Source organism: Fistularia commersonii, chromosome 8 (genome assembly GCF_037954325.1).
Source record: "Fistularia commersonii isolate RoL2024-O1a breed Wild chromosome 8, RoL_Fcom_v1.0, whole genome shotgun sequence".
Lineage (NCBI taxonomy): Eukaryota > Metazoa > Chordata > Actinopteri > Syngnathiformes > Fistulariidae > Fistularia > Fistularia commersonii.
The window spans coordinates 4,997,001-5,023,227 of NC_141291.1; the positions used below are offsets into that span (position 1 = coordinate 4,997,001).

The 26,227-nt window shown below is 46.5% G+C and overlaps 2 protein-coding genes across 5 annotated transcripts in view; both read right to left on the minus strand.

Moving 5' to 3' along the window:
- The window catches only part of kmt2ca (lysine (K)-specific methyltransferase 2Ca), a 50,411-nt gene extending 36,956 nt beyond the window's left edge, over nt 1-13,455 (minus strand). For 2 of the 4 annotated variants that reach the window (XM_086150646.1, XM_086150645.1), the window contains exons 1-11: nt 13,109-13,455; nt 12,911-13,020; nt 12,680-12,830; nt 11,220-11,391; nt 10,911-11,025; nt 10,617-10,780; nt 4,428-10,300; nt 3,446-3,637; nt 2,015-2,826; nt 1,585-1,686; nt 385-510 (exon numbers count right to left, since the gene is read on the minus strand). In XM_086150646.1, the coding sequence (XP_086006772.1) occupies nt 385-510; nt 1,585-1,686; nt 2,015-2,826; nt 3,446-3,637; nt 4,428-10,300; nt 10,617-10,780; nt 10,911-11,025; nt 11,220-11,391; nt 12,680-12,830; nt 12,911-13,020; nt 13,109-13,304 (8,013 nt within the window). In that variant the 5' untranslated portion in view covers nt 13,305-13,455. Of the gene's footprint in view, nt 1-384; nt 511-1,584; nt 1,700-2,014; nt 2,827-3,445; nt 3,638-4,427; nt 10,301-10,616; nt 10,781-10,910; nt 11,026-11,219; nt 11,392-12,679; nt 12,831-12,910; nt 13,021-13,108 lie in introns of those variants that run through there. The other 2 variants (XM_086150648.1, XM_086150647.1) reach the window with 2 other exon arrangements.
- A 593-nt stretch (nt 13,456-14,048) lies between these two features.
- LOC147231676 (uncharacterized) lies at nt 14,049-25,638 on the minus strand. The gene is made up of 5 exons (XM_086151619.1): nt 25,349-25,638; nt 21,721-21,924; nt 15,679-15,758; nt 14,675-15,176; nt 14,049-14,232 (listed from the first exon to the last, which is right to left on the minus strand). Exons 2-5 carry the CDS (start codon nt 21,921-21,923, stop codon nt 14,049-14,051), a joined length of 969 nt encoding a protein of 322 aa, XP_086007745.1. The 5' UTR covers nt 21,924; nt 25,349-25,638.
- Nucleotides 25,639-26,227: the final 589 nt, after the last annotated feature.

The following is a 26,227-nucleotide window of genomic DNA, read 5'->3' on the forward strand; positions in this document are numbered from 1 at the left end:
GGTTTGTTCATGAGTGTTTGTAAGGTGAGGCTCTACCATATTTTAAAGTCTTGGACTCCGATGCCAGTTGCTGTTACTGAGACAATTCTGTAATATGTAATTCTTTATACTTATGTATTCATTTTATTTTTAAATCAAGCTACCTTAAGTTATAAAACAGTATTGCTTCAGTTTTTCCCTGTCCTGGCAACTGAATGCTCCCAGGTATTCGGGTAACTCCACATGACGACACCGGGTCAGCTGTTAGCTCAAACACGTTGACACTCATTCACACACACACACACACGGTCAAGATGCGCCCGTTTGTCACAGTGTTACAGGCCAGTAGACACAGGTGGTTAGTCACAGCCACAGAGGTCAGTCAGTTATGGTGTGCCTGTTTACCACTCTCGTGCTCCAAAGGGGGAAGTCCGGTGGGCAGGGCTTAGGGCTGTCCCACCCCCCCTCACCTGTGGAATCCTGGGAGGATGAGGGGGGGCTCACTGCCCTGAGATTACTCCACCACGAACCCTGAGTTAGGGAGGAGGAGGAAGACGGATGGGGTGGGGGAGGGTGTCAAAGAAAAAGGAGGGAAAAGGAAAAGAGAATAAAAAGGAGGAGAAGGGAGGACAAAATGCAGGAACATAAATGCAACGGCCTCAAAACAAAAAGTTCAACTGGAGAAAATGAATAAACAAGGCAGAAACCAAAAACGTGAGGGAGATGATGTTACTGTGGCGATGACATGCAACCTTTCAGACACACACACACACACACACACACACACACACACACACACACACACACACACACACACACACACACACACACACACACACACACACACACACACACACACACACACACACACACACACACACACACACACACACACACACACACACACACACACACACACACACACAGAGGGATAGACAAACAAAAAAACAGCCACACTGGGGCACACACACACACTCACACACACCAGATGAAGTGTAGGTGAGTGAAGAGGATGATGATCTGTGGTTGGTTAGTTGACCATACAGCAGGCTGACACACACAGGCATTCATAAAAACAACACGCACGCAGGCACGCACACGCACACACAAACACAAACACACACAAACACACAAAAACACACACACACACACACACACACTAAATCAATTGAGGCGGCTTATGGAGCAGAGAGATATTTCCCATCATGCCCCGAAGCTGAGGATTGACAAAGGAAGTGGCTTTGCGACTGTCAAACAAACAAGTTTCGGGTCTGAACTTTGGATCCATTGTCGTTGGATGTGTCGGTTATAGTCTCCGTTCGTCCCGTGAGTTATCGGCGGAGGGAAAAAAATGCCCCGTTACTGACAGCCTTCATTGTGAAAGATAATCCCAACGAGGTCTGAATTATCCCGGTTGCCCAATTTGGTTTGAAACAAACACGTTAAGTCGACGACGTCGCACATTCAGCATAAACAATTGATTTAATGGGGATATAAAAAGCACATTAAGGGACTGTTAGTTGGAGAAGAAAAGTCTGATTAGGTTTGAGACAGATCTTGATAAATTATCAAAAAAATATATTATTCAGTAAATGGGTCACATACCTGTCTCACCCTCGCTCTGCCAGGAGAGAATTTCCTCTTGGTGATGGCTGGCTTTCCCATTCCAATCTTGGGTGTCAGAGGGAGGACAGTGGAAGGGGGAACCTGTGCGAGGGAGTAATGTGACGGTCAGTCATCGCTAGAGGGAGCAAAAAAAAAAAAAAAAAAAAAAAGAGACCAAGAGAGCGGTAAAGCGGGGGGATGGGAAAACATGAGGGGAAGAAGACAATATTGGAAGGAGATAACAGAGGGAGGAAGAGAACTGCGAGTGACTGATAAGAGAAAAGGATGGACAACACTGGAGAGGAGTTAATGCTAAGAGGAGACTTTAATGCGCTCGGAAAAAGATGAAATGAGGAGCAGACGAGGGAGACGGAGGCAACAGGAAGCAGATGAGGAGAGAATTTTTTTTTTGTATTTTTTTTTTTTTTACCTTGGAAAGTGGTGGAGACTCCCGGTGCAAGGAAGTGGACTTCCTGAGAGGGGGTGAGGGAGGGGAGAGCGGCGGTGGCGTAACTGGAGGCCTGGCGGGGGAGGTCTCGGGCGAGGCTTCGGTGGAGAAGGGAGATTGGCGGAGGCGGATGGCGAGATCGTCCGAGGGCCTGGAGTAAGACGGCGGAGGCCGCAAACTTCGTCCTTTCCCTCGAGTGGGGACGGTGGGAGGGCTGAGGGACGATAGGTTGAGGAGGGAGGGCGGGGGAGATGAGGAGCTCATCAGCTCCATCACTTCCACATCCAGGGAGGCATCCAGATCTAAAATGGGGCAAACTGGCTCCTCTTCCTCGGCATCCGACGGGTCATCGAGGTCTTCCTTCGCCTCCTTCTTTTCCACCCTTGCCTCATCCGCCTCCTCCTCATCTTGCTCCTTCCTCACCGGCTGTCCGCGGTCGGTCGGATCCTCCGCGCTCTCTGAAGGCTCAGTGTGTGATTGATTCTCGTCTTTGGTGAGTTGTGCTGCTGCGGCAACAGGTTCGGTCAAGCTTTGCGATTGGCTATCATCGTCCTGCGAGGGGTCCTCCGGGGGAGAGGACGGGTAGGGGGCTAAGGCGGTCCTGTCAGGAGGGGAGGAGGGGGAAGCCTCCAGAGAGCCTGCTCTAGGAGGAGGAGAGTGTGACAGAGGGGGGGAAGAAGGGGGAGGTGTGGAGGGAGCGGAAGCGTGAGTTGGAGTGAGCTGACGGGAAGGAGAAGCCGGCTGTGACAGGTGGTCGGAGACAGCCGTGGGGGGTGCTGGAGACTGACGGGGCCCTATAATGAAAAAAAAAAGCAGAAACACAATCAGATCAGATGGGAAAATGACAGTAAACTCACATGTATTTTCACAGAGCTGGCTGGAAACGTTCAGACACTGAGATTTGAGGTTTCCCCCCAATGCTCTCTAAACCGGTTGCTGCTAAGCAGAAGCAGCGGGGCAGGAAGTCAGACACAAAACTGTGTGGGATCTGGTGGACTTTCAAAATAAAACACCCGAGAAGCCTTGAAAAGTACATTACATCCCTTACATAGAGGTGAGCGCTCGACTTTCTTAACTTAATGGTATTCATCTTTGCCAAAACAATATATAGCACGGCAATACGGGCAGGAGAAGACCTGGTTCTTGAACCTCCAAAAGGTTGCTCCTAAAATCATGCACGTGGGATGCGGTGCTCCTCCACTAACTGAACCGCTATGGAGGAAGTGACACTCTTCAATTTGTAAACAAAGACACTCACTGAGGTGACCGGGATGTCAAGACAGGACCTAGATATCGGAGAGCCCTCAGAGATATCTCTGATGAGCCTATCTCACCTATTGTCTCATCACCTCACAAACGATATCCGAAAACTGAATTTCAACATGTTGGTCTGTTCTTTCAGCTGCTTCCCACCTGAAGGAAAACAGTCAGAAGCTTCTCGATCCTCGTGGCGTTCTCGTTCTCTGTCGGTCCTCTCGACACAACTGTCTTTGTCTGGACTCTCTGTGGTCTGATCATCTTCGTTGTCTGGCGGCTGCTGCAAAACCTCCTCCTCTTTCTTCTGTTCTTCCACTGGAACCTTCTGCTCCTCTTTCTTGACAAATTCTGGAGGTAACACAACACGTGTATTAACTACTGAAGGTTACAGGGATCACACATATTTATTATTTACTTCCAATCATTAGTCTTTGACTTAACTCGGGGGAAAACATAGCACTGCATCACCGCCTAACCATTAAGGATTTCATGTCAAATCCAGACACAGCCTTGGCAAAGCAAGTAAATTCAATATGATGGATTTCAGTATTCTCATTCTTGCCTATTCCGGGTGTTTCTTTTCTAGAGCCATTTTATGCACGATGTCTGGTCCACTTGGCTGGCTCACCTGCATTCGTTAGCTTCACCAAAGAAAATTATGATAACTTTTGATCCACCCTATCTTCCTTTTCCGTGTCTGAACAATTCATAGGGATTATTATTGGAATCTGTCTGTACCCTCGAACTATTCAACTATTTTTGCAGAATAATATTCTAGAGCTCTCAAATGAGAAGATATGCCCCACATTTGAAATAACTATTAAAACCATGTTGCCCTCTGATTGCAGACTTCAGTACGCAGCAAACTTTCACATGTTGTGAAAAGGCCCAATTTCTATTTGAGAGTGTATTAAGTTCTTGACTGGGCTGCTATAGAACATCTTTAATCACAACAAAACCTCATGACTGATCACCCAGTTGTGTCTTCATGAAAAATCAAGTTTCTAACAATTCCTTCCAAACAATATGTTGGAAACGCACAGCCCAACTTAACATCTACGTCTTGCCTCGATGGCAATACCAAGCCCTGGTTTGACCCAGGATCAGGTTTCAGGCTTGGCATTTCCCTTGTACTCACCGACATCGGCCGTGAACTCCCCCTCTGTCTGTGAGCGTTGCTCTGGGCTTGCAACGGAAAGGCTAACAGGTGCAGGAAAGGTGCTAGTTTCGGACTCCGAGGTGCCCACCGGTTCTGACACCATACTGGCCTCAGTCCTCTCAGGGCTGGTGGGAAATTGGCTTGTCTGTCTTAACTCTGATGGCGAGGGGGAACCGATGGGGTGGGATACTGGGCTGGAGTGCACGGAACTAGCTTGAGAGGATGGGGGTGTGTGAAGAGGTTTGTCCTCTGAGGGGGGAGGGCGGCTGGGACTATCAAGCTTTATACGAATACTAGGCATCGCAGTGTCATCCTGAGTGGGACTAGCTGGGGCAGGGATAGGGCTAGCATGTGTAGATAAGGAATCGACAGGGGAGGAGGGTCCTTGATACAAGGGGCTTATTGAGGAAGTACTTTGAGTTCTTTCAGCAGCAGGCCTGTCGGGGGAACTGAGAACACAAGCTACCGACTGGCTACTGTGAGCCAGATCAGCCTGGTTCACAGCAGAGGAGTCCTCTGGAAGGCGGGTGGCCGATTGTGGACTGGTCTTCCACACGCTGTCTTGAGATTTATCAAGGCCAGTGTCAAGTGGAACTGCAACTTGAAGGACAGAATTGTCCACTGTATTCATATCAAGCCTTGAACTCTCAGAAACAGGGCTCAACTGTACCCCGGTTGGGACAGAACAGGATTCTGAGTTTGGAGCTGCACCACGATGGGGGCTACCTGAAGGGCTACAATGTGGTTCACTGGCCGGCCCTGGACTATGAGGTGGGCTAACATGATCTACAGTAGCATGTGCAGGGCTGCTGTGTGTCATACTAGCTGATGGGGGTGTCCATCTTTGGATTGGGCCTGAGTCAACACCACAGGAGGTGTTGTGTTTGAGAACAGGGCTAGCCTGACCGGCAGGACAGGACCTCGGTGAACGTTGGATGCAGCTGTCTTCAGTTAAGCCGACAGGAGAGAGAACTGTGTTGTCACTATTGCAGTCTGAAGTAATGTTGCTCAGACTCTGGCTAACAGAGCAGCTAGCTGGACTAGCATCGATCAGTGTACAGTGTGGAGGACTACAATGGGTTGGGCTTGAATGCTGGCTTGAATGTGCTGCGGTGCTATCTGAAGGACTACATAAAGTTGTTATAGGAAGGGGACTGGACAAACCAGACTGAATGATCTGTGCGGGCGCAGTAAGACTACAACTAGAGTGACTACATGTCTCTTGAGAAAGTGAAGAGTTCATGGTGCTGCTGTCAGACTGGCTCCTGCCAGCATGATCTGGGCTAATATGACCTGCGTGGTCAGAGGTGTGGGGGATAGGACCGGGACTTGTTTCTGACACGATGCGGTGACTGGGAAGATCGACAGTTATCGTCTCTTCATCCAGAGACAAGGCAGGCTGGACAGGACTACCTGAGGGGCAAGATCGTGGGGCTGAGTTCACGTGAGGTTTCGGGGGGCCGATGGGTTCCAGAGAACAGCACTCTGCACTCGTGACAGGGCTGGCTAGTTGTGGAGTTGAGGAGGACGTTTCAGCAGTTGCAGGGGGGGTGAGGGCAGTCTCCTTTGGCATGGAGTCAGTAGAGGCCTGAAGAGAACTGGCAGGCATTTCAATGGCATGTGTGGGGCTAGCACTTGTTGGGCCGGCTTTGATATGAATGAGGCTAGCTTCAGGTTCAACAGTTTCTGTGCAACATGGACTGTCTGGAGCAGTCTGATGAATGGGGCTAGCAGAAGGAGAAATTCCCTCCTTTTCGTCAGCACGAGGCGTGCTAGTGAGGCTACTGTGTTCCACTGAAGTGCTTATGTGAACAAGGCTTTCTGGTGCGGGGACAGCGGACGCGGCAAGGGGGTATGAGTTGACACTACCGAGCATGTTACTCTGAGGAGGACTGAGCTGGGTTTGAAGATGGAGTGCAGGGGTCATTGGGGATGTGTCAGTGGTTAGGCCAAGAGGGGCAGGGCTATTTTCCAGTGTTTGGCCGTCATGATTTGGACTCAGTCCCAAATTCTTCAGCTCTGTGACATTGGTTTGGGAATATTCCTGTGCAGCTGTTGCCTGCTTATAAAGCTGAAGAGAAAACACGCTGAGCCGTGAAAGCTTGAAAGGCTGCGAAGAGTGCGTCTGCACTGGGCTGGCAGGTTGGGACAGACTGCACCTGGCGAGGCCAGGTGAGCGCGCTGAGGGACTGCAGGGAGCTGATCTAGGCCACAGCGAAGTGCGGCATTCTGGGGGGGCGGACTTTAAGTAGGCTTGTGAAAGTTGCTGTTCCAGTGTAGAACTGTTCTGCGCAGCCCCGGTAGGAGCAAGGCTTCTTGATCCAGGGCTCTCCTGGTCCAGTGTTTCAGCATCTTGTGAGGGACTTTGGGGAGGGGATATTCTGATTTCTGCTGGACTATTTGGTGCAGGACTGTGTTGCCTCTGTGGGGAGTTTTTCTGAGATGGTGTGAAAATGATATCAGTGGGAGTGACCGGTCTATTGGGCTCTTCCTGTGTAGCGTTGTCCTGCACAGGACTATGTGTTGGAGAACTGAGTTGCTGCTCGGCAGGAGAAACCCCTGACATGTTACGACTATGCCGTGGAGAACTGTTTGGAATTTGAGTGGGGCTACAAGTCATTGGGCTACCCTGTTCTGGACTCCTCTGAGACTCTTCTGCCATAAGACATTCCTCTGTAGAATTCTGTGTTGGGCTAGACAGAGGGGGACTATGGGGACTTTTCATTGACTGCTGGGAAGTCACGTGGGTCGAGGTTAATTGAAGCTGATAAGGACCACAAGGAGACGATGGACTACAATCCTGCTTTTCAGGGCTTTGGTGAAGGTCTGTTGAACCAGCTTGATATGGGACAGGATTTTGATTATGGTCTGAAGGATCAAGTTCAACTGTTGCAGGATTTTCATAGGGTTCTGTTGAACCAGGATGAGATGGAGCAGGATCTTGCTGGATATCCGCGTTATGTCTGAGGCAAGATGGCAGATGGCTTGGTTCAGGATTTAGTGCAAGAGGGGAAGCCGGTAATGGATCTTGGAGCTCTGTTACACACAAGTCAGATAGTGAGGCATTGTGTTGTGGTTCTGTAAGATCAGTGTGAACCAGAGTGGAATTTTGTGGGATTTCTGTGGGATTGGGAATAGATGGTTCTGGACTCTGTTGGACCTCTGAGGAATCTGGCTGAAATGGTGCAGAATTCTGTGTGACCTCGCTGAGGTTTGGATGTGGTGGTGGTGCTGGACTTTGAGGGATCTCTGTCGAATCGGACTGAGATGGTGGAGAATTCTGATGGAGATCTGCGGGGGGAGGGGGCGAGGGTGCTGAACTTTGAAGGACTTCTGGAACATCAGACGGAGATGGAGCAGAATTCTGTGGCAGCTCATCGGGGTTAGGGGCTGATGGTGATGGACTTTGACAAATTTCTGTGGAATCAGTTGGAGATGGTGCAGAGTTCTGCGGCACCTCTTTGGGGTTGAGGTCTGACGATGCCGGACTTTGAGGGACTTCTGTCAAATCAGACGGGGATGGTGCAGAACTCTGTAGCAGCTCATTAGAGTTTGGAATTGGCAATGCGGGACTTTGGGGGGCTTCTGTTGAATCAAACTGGGATGCAGCAGAAATTTGTGGCAGCTCTTTGGTGTTGGGGGCTGATGGCGCTGCACTCTGAGGGTCATCTTTTAAATCAATATGGAAGGAGGGTGAATTCTGAGGCAGTTCTTCAAGATTGGTGACTAATGACGCTGCACTCTCAGAGACGTCAGTCGACTCAAGCTGGGATGAAACAGAATTATGTGGCAGTTCTTCGGGGTTAGGGACAGATGATGCTGCGCTTTCAGAGGCGTCTGCCGAGTCAAGCTGGGACGAAGCAGAATTACATGGCATTTCTTCAAGCTTCAATGATGATGCTGCCATCTCTGGGAGTTCTTGACAATCAAACCGAGAAGAAGCAGAATTATCTGGGAGTTCTTCAGGATTGGGGGCCGATAATGCTGCACTGTCTTGGACTTTTGTTAAATCAAACTGGGATGAAGCAGAGCTCTGTGGCAATTCTTCAAGGTTAGGGGCCGATGGCGCGGGACTCTCGGGGACTTCTGCTGAATCAAGCGGGGATGAAGCCGAATCAAGTGGCATATCTTTAGGACTAAGGGGTGATAATGCTGTATTCTCAGGGACTTCTGTTGAATCCAACTGGGATGAAGCTGAATTCTCTGCCAATTCTTCGTGGTTAAGGGGTGATAATGCTGCACTCTGAGGGGTATCTGTTGACGCTAACTGAAGTTGTGTGGAATTCTGTTCCAGCTCTCTAGGATTGGGGGGTGATGGTATGGGACTTTGGGGGACCTCAGTTAAATCAGGTTGCGGGAGTGGAGAAGTCTGCCGCAGCTCATCCTGTCTAGGAGATGCTGGTACTGGACTTTGAGAGACCTCTGCTGAATCATGTTCAGATGGCGCAGAATTCTGTTCCACCTCTTTGGGGTTAGGGGATGATGATGCTGGACTCAGTGGAACCGAATCGGTCTGAAATGGCGCACGGTTTTCTGGGACTTCTGTGGGGCTAGGGGGGGATGACACCGGACTCTGTGGGACCTCTGTCGAATCAAGCTGTGGTGGTAAGGAATGCTGTGGTGATGGAACAGGACTCTGCTGAAGCTCTGTGGGATCAACTTGTGACAATGACGAGCTTTGTAAGACTTCTGTGGGTTCTGGCGAAAGTGGTGCAGGACTTTGAGGGGACTCTGTGGGATCGGGTTGAGAGGGTGATGAAATCTGTTGGAGCTCTGTGCGATCAGGTTGAGGGGCTAAAGACTCCTGGGGAACCTCCGTGGGAGAAGAATGAACCGGTGTGGAATCCTGCTTGAGTTCTTTGGACTCAGGGGACTGTGGTGGAGAATTCTGTTGGAGTTCCATGGTGCCCGATGGGGACGGTGCTGTACCATGAGGGATTTCTGTCGGATCAACTTGAGGAGGTGGGGAATTCTTCTGGAGTTCTGTGGGATTTATCGGTGATGGTGCAAAGTTCTGTTGGTGTTCTATGGGGTCAGGGGGTGATTGTGCAGATATCTGTTGGTGTTCTATGGGGTCAGGGGGTGATTGTGCAGATATCTGTTGGTGTTCTATGGGGTCAGGGGGTGATTGTGCAGAAACCTGTTGGTGCTCTATGGGGTCAGGAGGCAATGGCGCTACACACAGAGATGCCTCTGTGGGATCAGTTTGAGTTGATGTGGAATTCTCTGGGTGCTCGCTGGGTGAAGTGGGCGATGGTGACGGACTTTGTGGTTTCTCTGTGGGATCGGACTGAGACGATGCCGAATTCTCTGGGTGCTCGCGGGGTGAAGCGGGGGGTGGTGATGGACTTTGTAGTTTCTCTGGGGGATCAGATTGAAATGCTGCCGAATTCTCTGGATGCTCTGTGGGGTTAGTGGAAGATGGTGATGGATTTTGCGGGGCGTCTGTGAGTTCGTGTTCGGATGATGCAGAATTCTGCTGGTACTCTGCGGGGTTAGTGGGTGATGGTACTGCGCTTTGTGGGATTTGTATCGAATCAAGTCTAACATTTTCCTGTGATGCTACGGTAGTCCTGGTCGGGCTCTCAGCTGGCACTAAACGGGGGGATGGGGCTGAAGTATGAGCAATGGGGCTGTTAGATTGATCCTCGGAAAGACTTGGACCCGGTGGCTGTGATATGCTGAAGACTTGTGTTTTTGTGGGACTTGGGGGAAGGGCGGGGCTGGGACTGTGTGGGACTGGTGTAGGAGGTACTAGCGCATCTGCCTGAGGCCTACAGTTGGAGCAGACATAAGCTTCAGACCCCGGCCTTCCCTCTCCAGCCTGGGCAACACACTCTGTGTGAACACACCTGGAAGACAAACATGAAAAAGGTCTCTCAATGATGTTTAAATGGTCATATCTCACTGATTCTGAACCCCTGTGTAAAATTCATATGGAGGAAAAAAAAAAAAACAACAACAAAAAAATCTGCCGCAAAAGTTTCATGTAAAGGAGGTTCCAAACAGCCAAAATATGAACAGCTTCTGAAATACCTATCAAGAGTCCGGACAAGGCTACAGACATAAGGACCGACTTCAATATCAAAGCTACAACTTCACTTCAGCACTTGTAAGGTGACAACAGGAAGTGTGCAAATGGTGGCGTGTGTGTGTGTGTGTGTGTACCTATTGCAGCAGACACAGGTCACACAGTCCTGTGGCGAGAGGAATTCAGGGTTGTGGCCACAAAGGGGGCAGGGAAGGGCCGGGTCACAAGACTCACAAAGAAAGGGGTGATTGGCCCATTGACCTGATGACCTCACACCACAGCGACGACACACTCTGCAGTTCTGGAGGATAACACAAAGCAGAACGTGTTTGCATTAGGGTTATCAGACTCAGAACCAGAGTACACTTTATTTATCCCCGAGGGGCAATTTGTATAGAGTATGTCAGAGTGTGTTTTTGCCGGGGGCTCACCTTACAATTCCAGCCACCGATGGGCGGGACTTCCAGAGGCGGTGTGAGACAGTGTGTGTGATATGATTTGTCGCAGCGTTCACACACCAGCAACACACCTTCGCTGCCTCGCAACCTATAGTACAAACACATAGTCATGAAAAAAATAAAAATATGAGAGGTCAATGGGTGGTAAGTGCTTCAATACCTGATCGCCTCAATCCAATTTTTGACCAACAATTTCGTAATTAAAGTACATTAAAAAACAGACAGCCATTAAATATCAATTAATAATTTGAGGACGCAGGGGTCCCTTGATGTGTGCGTTACCTGCAGCTCTGACACGTTCGACACTGAGGACACTGCCAGCCGACCCGGCACAGGGAGGAAGGGGTGAGGGGGGGGACCAGGCAGGTGCCATGGTAACGCTTTCCACAGCAACAACACATCAACAGGGCACTGGAGTCCCCACCACCAGAACACGACTCGCACTGTGAAGACACTGGAGAAAGCAGCACAAACACGTGGCGTGTCACTAGGGCACAATGCTGGTTGCCACGGGATACTATGGGTTCCTTGTTCGTGCGTTCCAAGTCATTATTTGTGTAATGTTGAATTCGCATCATAATCTAAGTGACTAAAACAGTGATGGGGCTGTCACTGAACATTTGCCTATGCCATTACGGGACCTGGTTCAACATTAGAAATATCTGGAAAAAAGTTCATTTTTAATTAAAACCTTACAATGTCATATGACAGCATTGAGTTCTAATCTTAAACAATGTGTAAGAATCGTAAATGCATTGAAAACCATTACAAAATACCATAATTTACGGACGATAAGTCGAGACTTTTTTCACATAAACAACGCTGCGGGTAATATATGGACTTTTTTGGGGGGGGGGTAACGAGCTTCACGCCGCTAAAACATTTATACTCGTCACATCGGACTGGTGAAATGACCGGGAAATTCTGAGTCCGTTCAACTCCGACGCCGAAGAAGACGACATTGATGGTTTTAGTGCACAGGAGGATAGCGATCGGCTAGCCGGTGCAGCTTATATTGAGGTGTGCTTTATAGTCCAGAAATTACGGTACATTAACATTATAACGCCTGCCGCTGAAGCGCAGATACAAATCAACAGCGTTCTCTCCAGGCAAGGGATGATATGTTAGTGATTTGTATGACTCTCTTAATTAAACGCAAAACAAGCTGTCTTTTTTTTTTGTTTTTGTTTTTTTTCAGACAGAATACTGCCTTTGACACTCAAAACTATGTCTATAAAAGATATTTAGGCTATTGAACAATGGAGGAAACAAATTCATCTTTGAAATTTTAGAATCCGTTCTCTTCCCATTGAAGATGCCCCGCATTTATAACTGTTTTCTCTCTGAAATCTTACCTTGCACTCACAAACTTGGACGATTTTTTTTAATGAAAATAAGGTGTGGTGAAGCAGAGTCCTTTCGCGAAAAAACTATTTTGGGAAACTAATTGTAGACAAAAATGCAAGTGTCAGAGCTGAACATGAATCCTGTAATGTGTGGTCAGAGGGTGAAGATAGATATCTCCAGAGGAAAAATTAATGCTGAACTTCTTCTGGTCATGAGCTTTATTTAAAATTGATTTGTTATTGCTCAACAAACTGTAAACTATAATTAAGGAATTTATTCACCAAGAATAAATAGTCACTGTGTATAATAACAGAACACAGCATGGGACCTCAGCTCTCACCTGACCATCTCCTGCAGAGCATTCCTACCCGTGTGTTTGTGTTTTGTGGGCATACCCGTGTGTGCGTGACGTGTGCACAGCGTGTGTCTCTGCATCCAGTCCTGCTGAGCTCCGGCGGCGGCGGCGCAGGGGAAATGGTAGCTCCGCCCGCAGCCCGACTCCCTGCAGCGCAGCGAGGCCCCGAGCCGCTTGCAGAGCACACAAACCTGTGGGGCGGGGGAGAGTCGGGGTTCTGCTATGCTCGTCGCCCTGATTCGTTTAGCCTTCGGCCGTTTTGGAAACTGACCTGCGTGCTCCCCGCGTCGATGGCTTTGTCCACGTAGAGCAGGCACTGGCCCTCGCCACGGCGCACCCCTTCGGACCAGGCAGCACACTGAAGGTGGGCACAGCATTGACCTGCAGGGGCGCGCGCAAACCCCGCAGGGATTAGGAGTCATATGCAAGTGGGGGCAAACCAAGATTGCCTTTCGGCGAGACGATTTACCCGTGGGGTCAAACAGTGACTGGACGTTGATGTCGCGAGGAAGCCCGATTGGTCCAAGCTGCTCCACAAAATCAAAGGAAGACTCATCCTCTGAAAGATCAGGAAACGCACTCTTTAACACATGTCCCTTTGAGACAGGGATGTTTTTAAATTGCAAAATTACATTTTCATTTTGTCTAACGTGATTTGAGACCATTAAGTCCTAGCTCATTAAAAATGTCCATCGAGCCTGTTGGATGGAGTCCTGCGGCGGTTAAGAAAACAGAGCACCGCTTTCTACTAAGTAAATCCACTTTGTAATCTGAATTTAGAAAAAAATTAATCTTAAAAAAAAAAAAAAAAAAAAATCTGAAAGACTGTACTCACCACACTGTTCTGGACTGCTGCACCTGCACACACATACAAACAATCAATTTGTTTGACAACAATGATTCAAAAAAAAAATTAAAAAAAGATAATTAAATATGGAATGTGTGATTCCTGCCCAGAACGGTATTTTCATTTTGACAATGAGAAGGGCCGGCGTTTGATAAACTGTAACTTCTATAGAAATCCTGTTGAAAGATCTGGGTTAAGGCCTGTTTATTCAGGATAATTGATCCCTCTCCTTGGCGTGACAGGCCATTTTAGCTCTATTAGTTCAGAGGGGCTCACACACACTGTGACTGTGACGAGCGGCACTTTTGTGGAGTCCACTATTCACTGAAATCGTATTTTCTGTCAAACAAAGTGCAGCTTCGGTATCAAGCAGGTGGAGTCAAAACAAATTGCATCCAATTGGCGGCGGAGTTTCACATTTTTAAAAGCTGACAGTGTTTATTGTTTAACTGCAGGATATTAACAGATGTGTTTGCCGGTTTTTGCCATCAAGTCAATTCGTACAACCTTTTTTATTTCAACACATCAGCGGTTCAAAGAAGCAAGATTTTCAGTTTAAGACTCACGCTGGCAGAGCCTGGTCACTGCGATAGCAGTGGTCGTGACAGTCGCTGTCCCGATCTGAGGAGGTGCGGCGGTTGAGGATGTGGAGCGGGATGTAGCCAGGTGTCGGGCCAAACACAACCAGCCGGCCCTGGCCCAGAGGAGGCTCATCGCCGCGGTAACAGAAGGCACACTGCTTCAGACTGCAGGGCGGGAAACAGATGGGGACATAAACTTACTGCTGTCAGAGAAACGTATTTTATAGTGTAGACCCTGGTCAGTACAGAGTGCTCAGTATAAATACAACTTATTTGATGAAGTAGACTAACAATCAAACTTGTCCCTGATAGTGATACAAAACCAGCCGATTTAGAATTTCTGCAGCCGATTGTTATATTGTAACATTTTCAAGTTATGCTCTCCACAATTGAAATCCTTCACAACCTCGAAATGTTAAAAGCCGTGTAATGTGACATTTGGAAAATATTTCTACTTTCATACAAAGCATTTGCAGTTTCAGGTTCTATGTTGCTTTTAAGCATTGAATCCCAATTTTTCCTTTAAACCGGCGGCGAACAGACCCTTCGGTAGTTTGTGGTGTGGAAATGAGCTTCACTATTGACTTCCTGCTCCAGGACTACGTACCCTTGCTCGGTGTGACCCAGGCTCGGTGTGGGCGACGCCCCGGAGTCCTCCGACAGAGACCTCTGGAACAACGGGGACAGCGAGTCCTCGTCCTCCAGTCGGAGGCAAGGGGACGCGAGAGGGCTGGAGCAGGGGCTGGCGGCAGGGCTCTGCTCCGCCGGGCTGGCCCCGCCCCCCTCCATCTCCGGGGGAACAGAGCCAGGACTGGAGTCCACCTCCATGGGGGCGGGGCTGAGGCTCGGGCTGGGCGGGTCTGGCTCCGCGGGGTCGGGGTCGGGAGCGGGGTCGGGGTCGGGGTCGGGGTCGGAGGCGGGACTGACTGGAGGACCTTCCCTGGGACTGGTTGAATGGAGCGGGGCTTGAGAAGCTGGGCTGTTTCCATCCACTGTGGGGGGGTCGGGGTCGGGGTCGGGGTCGGGGTCCGGTTCTGGACAGGGGTCAGAATTTGTGTTGGATCTTCTGGAGGCGGAGCGACGACGTCCCGATGTTTTCTCTTTCATCTCTGCGAAAGGAGTTCGATGAGTTTTGTGCATCCAAACGCAACAAGTCTGTTAATGAGTGATGGCTGTCAATCATTGAAACCAATGTTTTGAATTCTAAACTGATTTTCAGCACGGTTGGCTATCTTCATCATGTTCTGTGGTGCAAACCTAACCCTAAAATTTTATATTATTAATATTATTATATTATTAACATTCTGCAACTTGCGGAATTTTTCAGGTTTTGCAATTAAACTTTGAAACTTGGCTGTTAATTGGACAATATTCAGTTTGAATAAAATAAACTGTGAACCATTTTGTACAGAAACCGATGGGAAATTATTTCTCGGTGATGCAAAACAAATGGTTTAGAAATAAAAAAAGCGAGACACTCAAAGCAAAGGTAGCAAGGTGAACTGGTGTTTCAAATTATGTATCTTCAAAAAGATAAAAAGGGCAGGATTCTGCCAATTAAAAAACAATATTCCCATTCATGGTCAATATAAATAATATGGACGCGCTCACCTGTCTTTTGAGGGGGTTTCTTCTCTGCGGCATCCGTGCTCTCTTCATCCTCCACCTGGGCTCGGCCTCGGCTCCGCCCCCTGAAAACACGCACACGCGCACACACACACACACACACACACAGTCAGTCCAACACAGTGGCGGGGGAGGCAGGACAGGAAGGAAAAAGATAGAGCTTTGGACCCCATTTACACCAAAGATGCCGATGATTTGCTTTTATCGGATTTTAGGGGGCGGCTCGCACACACAAAGAAAAACAAAACATAAAGGTTTGCAGAAGGAACGCACCAAAAGAAAGGCAAACAAATGCACGGGCCAATTTCCAACACAAAAGAGCAAAAGCTGCCGCCTTCAGAAACATTTTATGGCCAATTGTACTCCATCGCAGGTTTACTGTTTTCTTCAGCGGTGAGTACAAAGCATCATTAAAATCTGGAAGCGTCTGCTTTCAACAATGCACTGCTCACGATGAAAGGGAATGACCAGTCTGTCTGCTTTGACGATAGAGGAAAATATATTTCTTTTGGGATTTATACTCGTATGAATGAGATCTGAACATGCAACATCCAGTCTGTGCACAAATTGGATTTCGGGCACTTGAAATTGTGTCGTACGGCCCTTTGACTTCAAACATGGCCACAATTGCATCAATGAAAACACTGATTTAATTTATCGTACAATATAACTGTTTGTGCGTTCGGTATTGCTGCGTGCGATGTCGCTTTCGAGAAACCGCTGCCTTGTTATTCCCGGGCCGATACGAATCATGCCCTTCTTAGATACGAGCGCTCAGACAGGAAAACAAGGCCTGAAATGGTGTTGTCCTTTCAGGGGTGCAACAAACAGCGGGAGATTTTATGTGTCAGATGCAGCGGGGGATCCTGCTCGAGCGCGGGAGCCAGGAAGTGACCCAAACACAAGACCACAGAGACTGCTCTATTTAGTCGACGGCAATCGGGTCCAACATTTTTTTATTTTTTTTCAGTTTCACATTATTGCTATTAAAATATTTGGGTTTGCTTGTGCAAGCAGGGTGTTTCTTCCATGTTTTTATTTTGCCCCTGTCAACCGTTCAACTCATCATAAACACTGAGTGTGTCCAAACGGGACTAACGGTGACGACTGACTCGATCTGAAGGATTCGAAACCTTCTCAATCATTTTTGTTTTTGTGCTGCAGGGCGCAGTCACAACAGTGGATTGTGTCAACCGCTCAAATACAAACTTTCCCCTGCGTCTGCTCATTACTCCGTGTTCAACCGAACCACTTCCTCTCCAGCGCGTCTCATTCACCACACTGCGCGCCTTCACGCCCACCCTGCTGACAAGGAGGTGGCAAATACTAATCACTGCTATCAGTTTGTTTATTGATCCTGCAGTCTCGCTTTGGCTGGGTCCAAAGGTGAGGCTCCAAGAACGCCACCCGCCTGCAAACCCACAAGGTGAAGGTCACATGACGGACCGCCAAAGGAGTTGCTCAGAGGCGGCAAAGAGTAGACGCTCAACATTTTCTACACGCTGAGCTCAAGAGGAAACCTTGGCCAACGCCACGAGTTGTCGTTGCATTGGTTCGATAACATCATTGCTCCTTCCACCTGATTGGATGAACTTTCATGGGTATTCTGCTGAGGTCATGTGGTTATTGTTCCTCAAACTTGGGTTTGGGGAGCACGATTTACCTGTGTCTGTCGTAAACACCTTAACACTTGAATCCCCTTCGAACTCCGACAGTCCCCACCAGCCCAACATGCACCTCGCAATGTAAGGGTCTCATCCTCTCAGAGTGTGTATTAAATATTAATTTACTCTCTGAATGACGAATGAACTTATATCAGCCTGCTATCTGTCTCACTCTGTCTCAAAACATAAACACACACAATCCTCTACAGATGTCGTAATGCATTACGACACCTTCACAGAAACGGACGTTTCAAAGACAAATAACCTCAACTGATCGGCTGACAGTTTGATTATCTGCTCATCTGAGTCCCCTGTCTGATAGAAGTCATATTTATCAGTAAATCTAGGTATTGTATTGCGCTGATGGCTGGAAGGACATAGCAGATACGCAGCCACCTTGTATTCAACAGTGGATAGAATACATTTTTTTTCTGAGCACAAAAAAAAAACAAAAAACAAAGCCATCAAACATTTTGTTTTTTCTGCGAATGTCTTTGACTCGTCGAGGAAATCCAAGAGCAGGTGAAGCGAGTTGCTTTTACCCGTTGTACTAAATCATTTTATTAACCTGCGGTGAAGAAAAATGTTTTGTTGATTTCAGGTATTGATGAAAGGGAGACACAGACCAGTAAATAACATGGCACGCTTTTTGAAAAGGGCTAGTTTGTCAACAGAGGCATGATGCGTTTTGTAGGTACGTTAAATCATGGGCAGAGGAATGTGTGATGGAGAAGAAAAGTTCAACTGGAAGAGTGAGATAAGAGTGAGACTGACAGACGATCACGATGATGGCCCGATACTTTGAAGTATCGCCCGTTGAAAAAGACCCAAACAGATTACATAGATGGTGTCATCTGTAACTCATGTGCTTGGGCGGTGAGATCCGTAAAGGATCGCCACTTGAGGTGACCCTCTTGGAAGACACAGATGGTGGAGATGGAGGTGACGCTCAAGCCTGCTGCGGCTTTTGTATCATCGCGGAGGACTGACTGAAACAATTGCACATTGATCACCGTGTGCAACATCCTCTGTGGAACATGTCGAAATCACCAGGTATCCGATCGATGGCTTTTTAAAACAGTGGGCCGCGTCTTCGATGCGTTCAACGGTATTGAATTCTGTATTAAATTCTCAAAAAAGAAGAAAAGCTTTGGAATGGGCTCCAATCCAATATGTCCAAAGAAAGTGTGATACTAATGCTAATATTAGCAACTTTAATAAAGTTCCAGCAGCCTTTATTAAAGTCGTTAGCGTATTAGGTCATTGATAACAATTATCTTTCAGGATTTGGGATAAATCAAATAAAATCTGCTTTTTCCGCCACAGTAATCTCTCTTTGACCAGTACATGTTTTGAGCATCTGACTAATCCATACCAATTTGATCCATCTCTAATTCTGTCCGCTACACTTGCGATTCCTCCTCGGAGGAGTTATTAGTTTTAGATAAAGGGATCCTATTTAATACGTTAGAATGTCCTACATTTAAAGTTTTTTTTTAACTCTTCTCTGAGGCAACAGAGTAAAATACTCTGGTTTATTTTTATATTCACCATCCATTTTATCATAAATCCTTCATTACCTTTGTAACCTTCATATGGGAGAGCTGCGGAGCTCAAGGGCAGCGTAAACTAATTTCTTACGCCCAACTTTAATTTATCTTCATGACCTGAACAATAAATGAGAGCCATCTTTAATGGATGAGGATTAGACTAGATTGGGAAAAGTTTCTTTTGAATGACAGCAAGATGGACAACCAGTAATGTTCAAATTAAATAGAGTGACTGAAACACATACACTTCCATGCAGACATACACACATGGAAACAAACAAATGGTTTTTGTATGTATGACTGTATGGATTGAATACCTTTCTGGGATTGTCTAACACTTTTGAGAATATCGGCCACTCTAAATACCGACGGAACTGCTAATTCATAAGTCTTCAATTTGTAAGAGCAAAAACGTCCCTCTTTCCAAAAGTTTCTCTCGCAGCGCTACCCTCCCGTGACAGTGCTTCATCAAGCCACGGTTTTATTATTCAGCAGAAACATGCAGCCTTTAGCGCTTTTCCATAGATCATCACATAGCAGCTGGCGAGCAAACAATATAATGATAGATCTGCGCGACCCATCCTTTCTTCTGTAGCCAAGATAACGTGCAATGTCAGCCCCCAACAGATATTCTCAGGGTCAGAGAGCAACATTTTAAATACTGTTTGCTCACACCTTTATTATCTTCCACTGAACTCCTTGCATTTTAAATGCTATCTCAATTTAGAGATTTAGATTCTGCAAGGTCTCTCCCCGAGATTGATCTTTTTTCAGACCCCCAATCTCTGTGTGTTCCATTATGCAAAGTAACATCCGGCACGTTTCGTTCGACAGTTGAAAACACTTTGTTGATTTGTCTTGAGCGGGCGGGAGGGGGGGTCTTCAACTTGGTGCCTTTTTAAGCGGCTCGCCAAAGTGTTAATGAATCATATGCTTATTTGAAAACTTGAATGGTCACTTGGCAAACTCTCCATTCGATAAAGAAAGCGGTAATTTGCCGATTAGTCATCACCAAGCCGTTGCGCTGCTGTCAATCATGATGAGTCAGTGGTGATGTGAGATGGGCGTCAAACAAAAAAACGGGACTATTTTCACCAAGATCGGGTAACGGAAATTCGTTTCGCGAACGTAAACGACACCTGCACGTGCGCTTCTGATCTGCGGTGCCGACGTGCCAGTCGGTACGAGGTTTAATGAGACGCGCCGTTTCACCAAAGTCCAAAGGAACTTTTCATGGGACTTTCCTGCGGGCTGCCGTGGACGAAAAAGAAAAGCAGCAGCAGCTGAAAACAATGCTTCAAAGACAAGAGCCTCTTTACACCGAACAGATGAAGAAGGCCGACGCAGCAACAGAGGCTTTGTTTAAAGCGCCGCACGTTCCCAAATGTAAAAGAGGCCGAGGCTGCAGCAACAAACGTTACTCAGGGACCATAAAAGACAGAAATGCTATCGCCGATATACAACTCAACCCTGATACCGTTGCAAGGAGAGTGCGTGAGTGGTAGGCGGATGCGGCAAAACCGCGGGAATCTGACATGAACGCTTGCAAATGGTTTTCTCCAGAGATACAAATATTGTTGATGTTTTAATCCAAAATGTGAGATATGGACGCCGGCATCCTGTAAATGTCCAGGCGAAACAAGCTTATTGATATTGTTTGGGGTTGAAATAAGGGACGACAATAAATGCGACAATAAAACGGGTGGCTCTCTGACATTTTTATTTTGTAAAAGTAGTTCTCAGGGTTGGAGAGGTCTAGAGGTTTCATCTTGAAAAATCCTGTTGGTTTTTTTTTTGTTTTTTTTTGACATAAACACATTTTGATTTTCATGGTGCAAATGCCACCACTCAATCACGTTCTCCCGTTTTCATGAAAGATAATGCTGCGAGATTTATCTTCCCTTGATTTAAATTATGACCCTCACCATGCATGACACATTAATTGCATATTTTCCTTGACCCCCGTTTGAAATTTGCAGGTGTATTTATTGACTGTTCGTTTCAAACCCTATTTATTCTCCCATCTTGCCTGACAGCGACACTCAGTCATGTTTGAAAAGAGCATCTGTCTATCTATAGACATGTTTACAGTTGTGAATTCAAATACTGGGGTAATTTCATCACAAATACACACGTCTCCAGACCATCATCACCATGACAATGCGAGCGGGTCAGAGAGCAATTAGATCACCACATCCAGACAGATGCTATGTTTAGGTCTGACTGTATGCATTGTATGTAGGCAAATTTACATTTATCTTAATGATACAACATACTTTCAATTATACTCCGTGTCAGCACACCCAAAAAGGATCATATCGGTATTTGTAAAAAAGAAATGGCCGGGATCAGCCACATTAGTTTCAGTCAATGAGGTGTCTGAAATATTGCAGCTAAAATTACGGAATAAGGTTTTTGCGCCCAAAGGGACCAACTGATAATACATAGACGCGTACATGGAAAAAATAAAGATGCATCCCACTCCGGCTTATATGTAGCACTAGATATCAGATATATGATAATGAACGAAGCGCCAAAGGGAGCTGTGGAAACACAAGAGACTTGAGCGGCGATTCACATTCCGGTCCACCTGCCGATTCTGATTCTCTATCTCTCTGCTCTTCCTTCCTGATAACACTCAGAAATATCAACTTCCTGGGACGTTAAAGTCGCCTCTTCACTGGAAATAGCTACAGACCCCCGTGAGCAGGACAACGAGGCTGAAAAACAAGCTACAGCACCACTCTAAGCGACTGAGAGAGGCTTGGCGATTATGACACGGACACTCATCGAACCGAGCCGCTGTAACTTACTTCTTTCTGGATTTGGAAGGTGGAGGAGGCGGCGGAGGAGGAGGTGGAGGCGCAGATCGTCCGCCACTTCCATCCTTGCGAGGTCGCCCGCGAGGCCGCTTCTCAGAGGCCGCCCTGGCCAGCTGAGCGCTGCGTCCAGCCCGAGTGACAGGAGGGGGCGGTCCTCTATCCCGGGGCTCCTGAGACTGAGCCTCAGACTGCATTCTGGGTAAAAAAAAAAAAAAACATAGGGAGGGGTCAGCCCACTGAAGGAGATCCAGCCTCAGAAGTCTCTCAACAGTCATTCTTTGTGAGAAGCCAGACGACGGAAGGTGACAGTGTCCGCTGCCAGGTGAAATTCAGACCTGGCTTGAACTGGCCATAAAAAGAAAAGATGTTTTGATCTTAAAATATCTCGATCACGTCACATTGCTGTGTGTGCAAGGAGCATAGAATCCATACTGTGACATCTCTGCAGGAGGCAAGCTGTGAAGGTGGGAGGGCCGCGAATATTTAATTGATTTACCGCTCACACGACTAACTTGTATGACAACAACGCATCACACCATAAACCGACAAATATTCAATATTTTGGGTTGATTCGGTGATTACACTATCAATTCATTGGTCAAACTATGTGCTATCACACTGAAAAAATTACATTATAATTTGTGATCAGTGATGCAGAAACCTGGTTTTTGGTTTTATGCATCATTGGAATCAGTTCTAAAGGTCAAACGTGGAAAAAAATGCTCCATACAGCACAGGTTAGTTAGAACAAGAGGGGGTGTTAACCTGCTAACGAACCCACCGAAGAAAGGTAAACTTAAAATGTCAACAGTTTTCCCCGATTTATGCGTGTTCTTTTCTTTCTTCACAAATCCTTCATCTTGACATAACTGCCTGATTTGCTTAAAACGATAGTGCCTTTGCTTCAATGATTTTATCCCATTGAAAACCATATCTGACATAAATCCAGAGAATCCTATTTCCTGAATTACATTTATTCAAATCACAATACATCCCAATTGAAATTCTCCAAAATACTGAAAACAAGCAATGCTAAAAAGTAATAAAAGGAAGGTTGGGTTCGTTCTTTGTGTTTGATCATTCCTATGTTCAACACCGTAATGAAAATGAACGATTCCTTCTTGGTGACGTCATTGGATGTCTTAATTTTGGAGCCAGAGCTTGAGCTGAAGGGGCAATCAGTGATATGAAGACTGGCCTTGGCTACAGCGGGAGAACTCTGCCAGGAAACTAGGATGAAAAGCTTGTTCGTGTGCAAACGAGGGTTTCCAATGGTGAAAAAAACATGGCCGATGAAACGCGGATTAAAGGTTTTCCCCCTGCACGAGCAACCGGGACCTGTGTAAAACGGTCGGACGTTGCCACCGTACACGGGCAAACAGCTGACCAATCGGGAGGGAGAGCTTTCTCACCTAGATTCATCTCAACGTGGGACAAAATAGAAGCTGATTTACCACACGATCGACCGACTCGAACTTGAAAAGCTTTTCATTTTCCTTTACGGCTCAGATTTTTTGTCAATTTCTGAATACTGGCATGTTGATTGCGGAGTTGCGCTGCCTCGGTTTGCTGCTGGCTGCTTGCTCTTGGATTTTCTTGGATGACAATTTATAAGACACGGCCATGGGACTGTGACAATTCAGTTCGCATTTTGTGACAGCAAACGCGACTGTCGTAAACACGAGACGGATAAAAGTGGAGGCGTTTTGGGCACGCACGTGTTCATTCACTCACTAGAAAAGAAAAAATAAAATTGAAACGATTGACAATCTTTCACCGTCATTAAAACAAAGCATCTCTCGCGAGAAATGCACCCAACGGCAAATTTTCTGGGCCATAATATTGGTTTACAGAAATCTAATCTGCTTGTCTTTGTCTCTAAGAGCAATCATCTAGCTCTATGGAGCGAGTCCTAAAAACACATCCTACACTTCCCACTTTGCATGATTTAGAAATGCCCAGCCCTCTTTCACAACTATTGATGCCTGTCTATTTCAAAAGACAAGCGATGACGAATTTGGGGGGTGGGCTCTTTTGCGCTTTTGTGGTGGACAGGGGCCTGTGGTCCGTGATCTTTTGTAACAAATTTCCACCATCCTAATAGTTGTTTTGATCGCTATAACCCCGTCTTTAGATCTATACTTGTACCAAATAAGCATTAATTGACACGAGTTGATCATAATGATTGATTAGGGCTTTGCAAGGTAGGGTCCTTTCAGTGATGGGATCAAGATATAACAATAGAGAGTCGAGCCGCTGGCTTCCACTTCCTGGACATAAACACACATTGATGAATATCAATTGACGGTTTGGATTCTGTGGGTCACAAGTAAGGTACCAATTTGTTGTATTCAAGTCAAAAACCAGGTAATTTCACATTTCGGTCGATATTAAAATGCTACATTATCTGTTGGGTGTCAATGAACACAAAAAGGGTGATTCAAATTTTGAAGCTGAAATCCGTGCACGGGGATTTTTTTCTTGTCTCAAAAGACAAAATGATTCAGACAAAACCCTGTGATCAATTGAATATTGATTTGTTGTAATCCTGTTGTTGAATCCTTAAAGAGGGATGGGGAGCCTACTCAACTGCATTGAGTTGAAATCCATTTTATTACCTTTGTTGATACCTTTATTTTGTGTTTCTGTTTTCGTCAAAAATATTACATGCGTAATATTTCCCCAAACGTCGCTCACTTAGGTTGACTCAAAGAAATAATTTCTAATGGAGACAAATTATGTTTAATTTCACTTGATCGATTTCTTTTGGGGCATCATTAAAATTCAACAATGATATATTCCAATTTACTGCAACTAAATATTGTCCTCAAAGGTTGGCTAACAGCCTCTTAGATAGGCATTAAACAAAAAACAGAATTAGAGAGAGTGTGTTTGACATTTTTAAAAAGGTCATTTCAAATATATTGGTTTTGCTATGCGTTTAGGATTAAGCTTGCTTTATCTCGTGTTCCGAGCGTCGTTTGTACCTGAAACAGTTAATACCGCTCACGAAAACTGATATCGTACACAAATACTTGGACTGATCAATACAACATGAAATAAACATGCATAGTTTAGTTCATATCAACAAACTAACTTTTATTCTCCAAACTGTACACGAGTAACAGCGAATTGCCGAGAAAATGACCGACTATTAAACTTAACTGCTGGGAAGAGTTGAGGATGCGACCTGTGAGGTTTAAAAGATTCGGTTAGCTAGCTAATGCTAAACTCATGTCACAGGAGTTCACATTATACCGAGCATTCGGCTAGTTCTGAGTCTTTTACTCTCGAACCGAATCAAACACGACGCAGTATATTTCGTCAGGTGACGGCTGTCTCTCGGTTTCACACATTAGCGGCTGTGGGTTAAACTAAATAAAATAAAGCAGCGCTGTTAGCATTTAGCGTTTAGCTTCCTCGCACCGCCCAGTTGACTGATCACTTCTCTGTTAGCGATAGCATTAGCTGGCATGCTAGTCGTTAGCGCGCACCACAAACAGCGCGCAAATTCACCGCCGTACTTCGCCTGTTATCGGCCGGCCTTAAGAAACCACGTCTTGCTGTCCGGAAACCGAAAAGGAAACGTGTCGAAGGAGAAGAGAAAGAGTCCCCTTACTGATTTGATGCGATTCTCTTTTTCCTCTCCAGCTTTCCAGCCAACTTAAACCGATCCGTTTAAATCCAACAGCGAACTTCTCCGAAAGATAACATCTGCTTCATACGTCTGGCGTGATCATATTTTCCGACGAAACATTCCCGCTGATCACGGAAGGGATAAAAAGACAATTTTTGCTCTGGAAATTGGCGAAAAATTAAAGTTAAAGCGGTCGCTCCATCATGGAGGCCATGTTTGGGCGACCGAAGCACCGCCTGTCAGCGACAGTAGGAGAAGTAGGTCCCGGTAAACATTAACCGCCGTCCTGAAGGAGAAACGTTCCCGGGGCAACGAGGGTGTTTTATATCGAAAAGAAAAGCACCATCCGCCCGTGGAGACGCGTCGCAAACGCGTTCGCTTGTTTGACTTTACCGCCACGGAGTTTACTTGTTTGTGTTGTGTAAAAATGTGTCTGACCCCGCGGAGGGATCTGCGGAGAGGCCGCTCTGGTGAAGCGGTTCTGTCATCAGACCTGAAGTTCCGGAGTGGACTCGCGAGGAGCCGGATCGCACGCGCCTCAGTCCGCCGGACTCCCCCGTGTGAAGGATGACGTCACGACTTTTCAACCCCAAATAAAGAGAATAAGAAGAACAACTTTATTTATTCCGAAGGAAATTGTTGTGCCAGAGTTACAAGAAAAATAAAACAATAACAAATAATAGTAAAAAATTGTTTCAACAGTGAAGGGACAGTAAGAAATACAAATAAACTATAAAGTGTCTTAAGTAACAAGTGAAAACTACAAAGTGTCTTAAGGTCTTAAGTATCATGTGAAACATAAGGAGTGCACAAGAATAGGAAAAAATATTGTACATGTAGCTGTTATGAAGTATTGTACAG

Excerpts from the sequence above, each read along its gene's own strand:
- LOC147231676 (XM_086151619.1), bottom strand. The coding sequence starts at position 21,923 with ATGCAGTCTGAGGCTCAGTCTCAGGAGCCCCGGGATAGAGGACCGCCC. Across the intron at positions 15,759-21,720 it reads CCTTCCAAATCCAGAAAGAA|GGGGCGGAGCCGAGGCCGAG; the intron begins GTAAGTTACAGC and ends GCGTGTTTTCAG. Across the intron at positions 15,177-15,678 it reads GAAACCCCCTCAAAAGACAG|AGATGAAAGAGAAAACATCG; the intron begins GTGAGCGCGTCC and ends CTCCTTTCGCAG.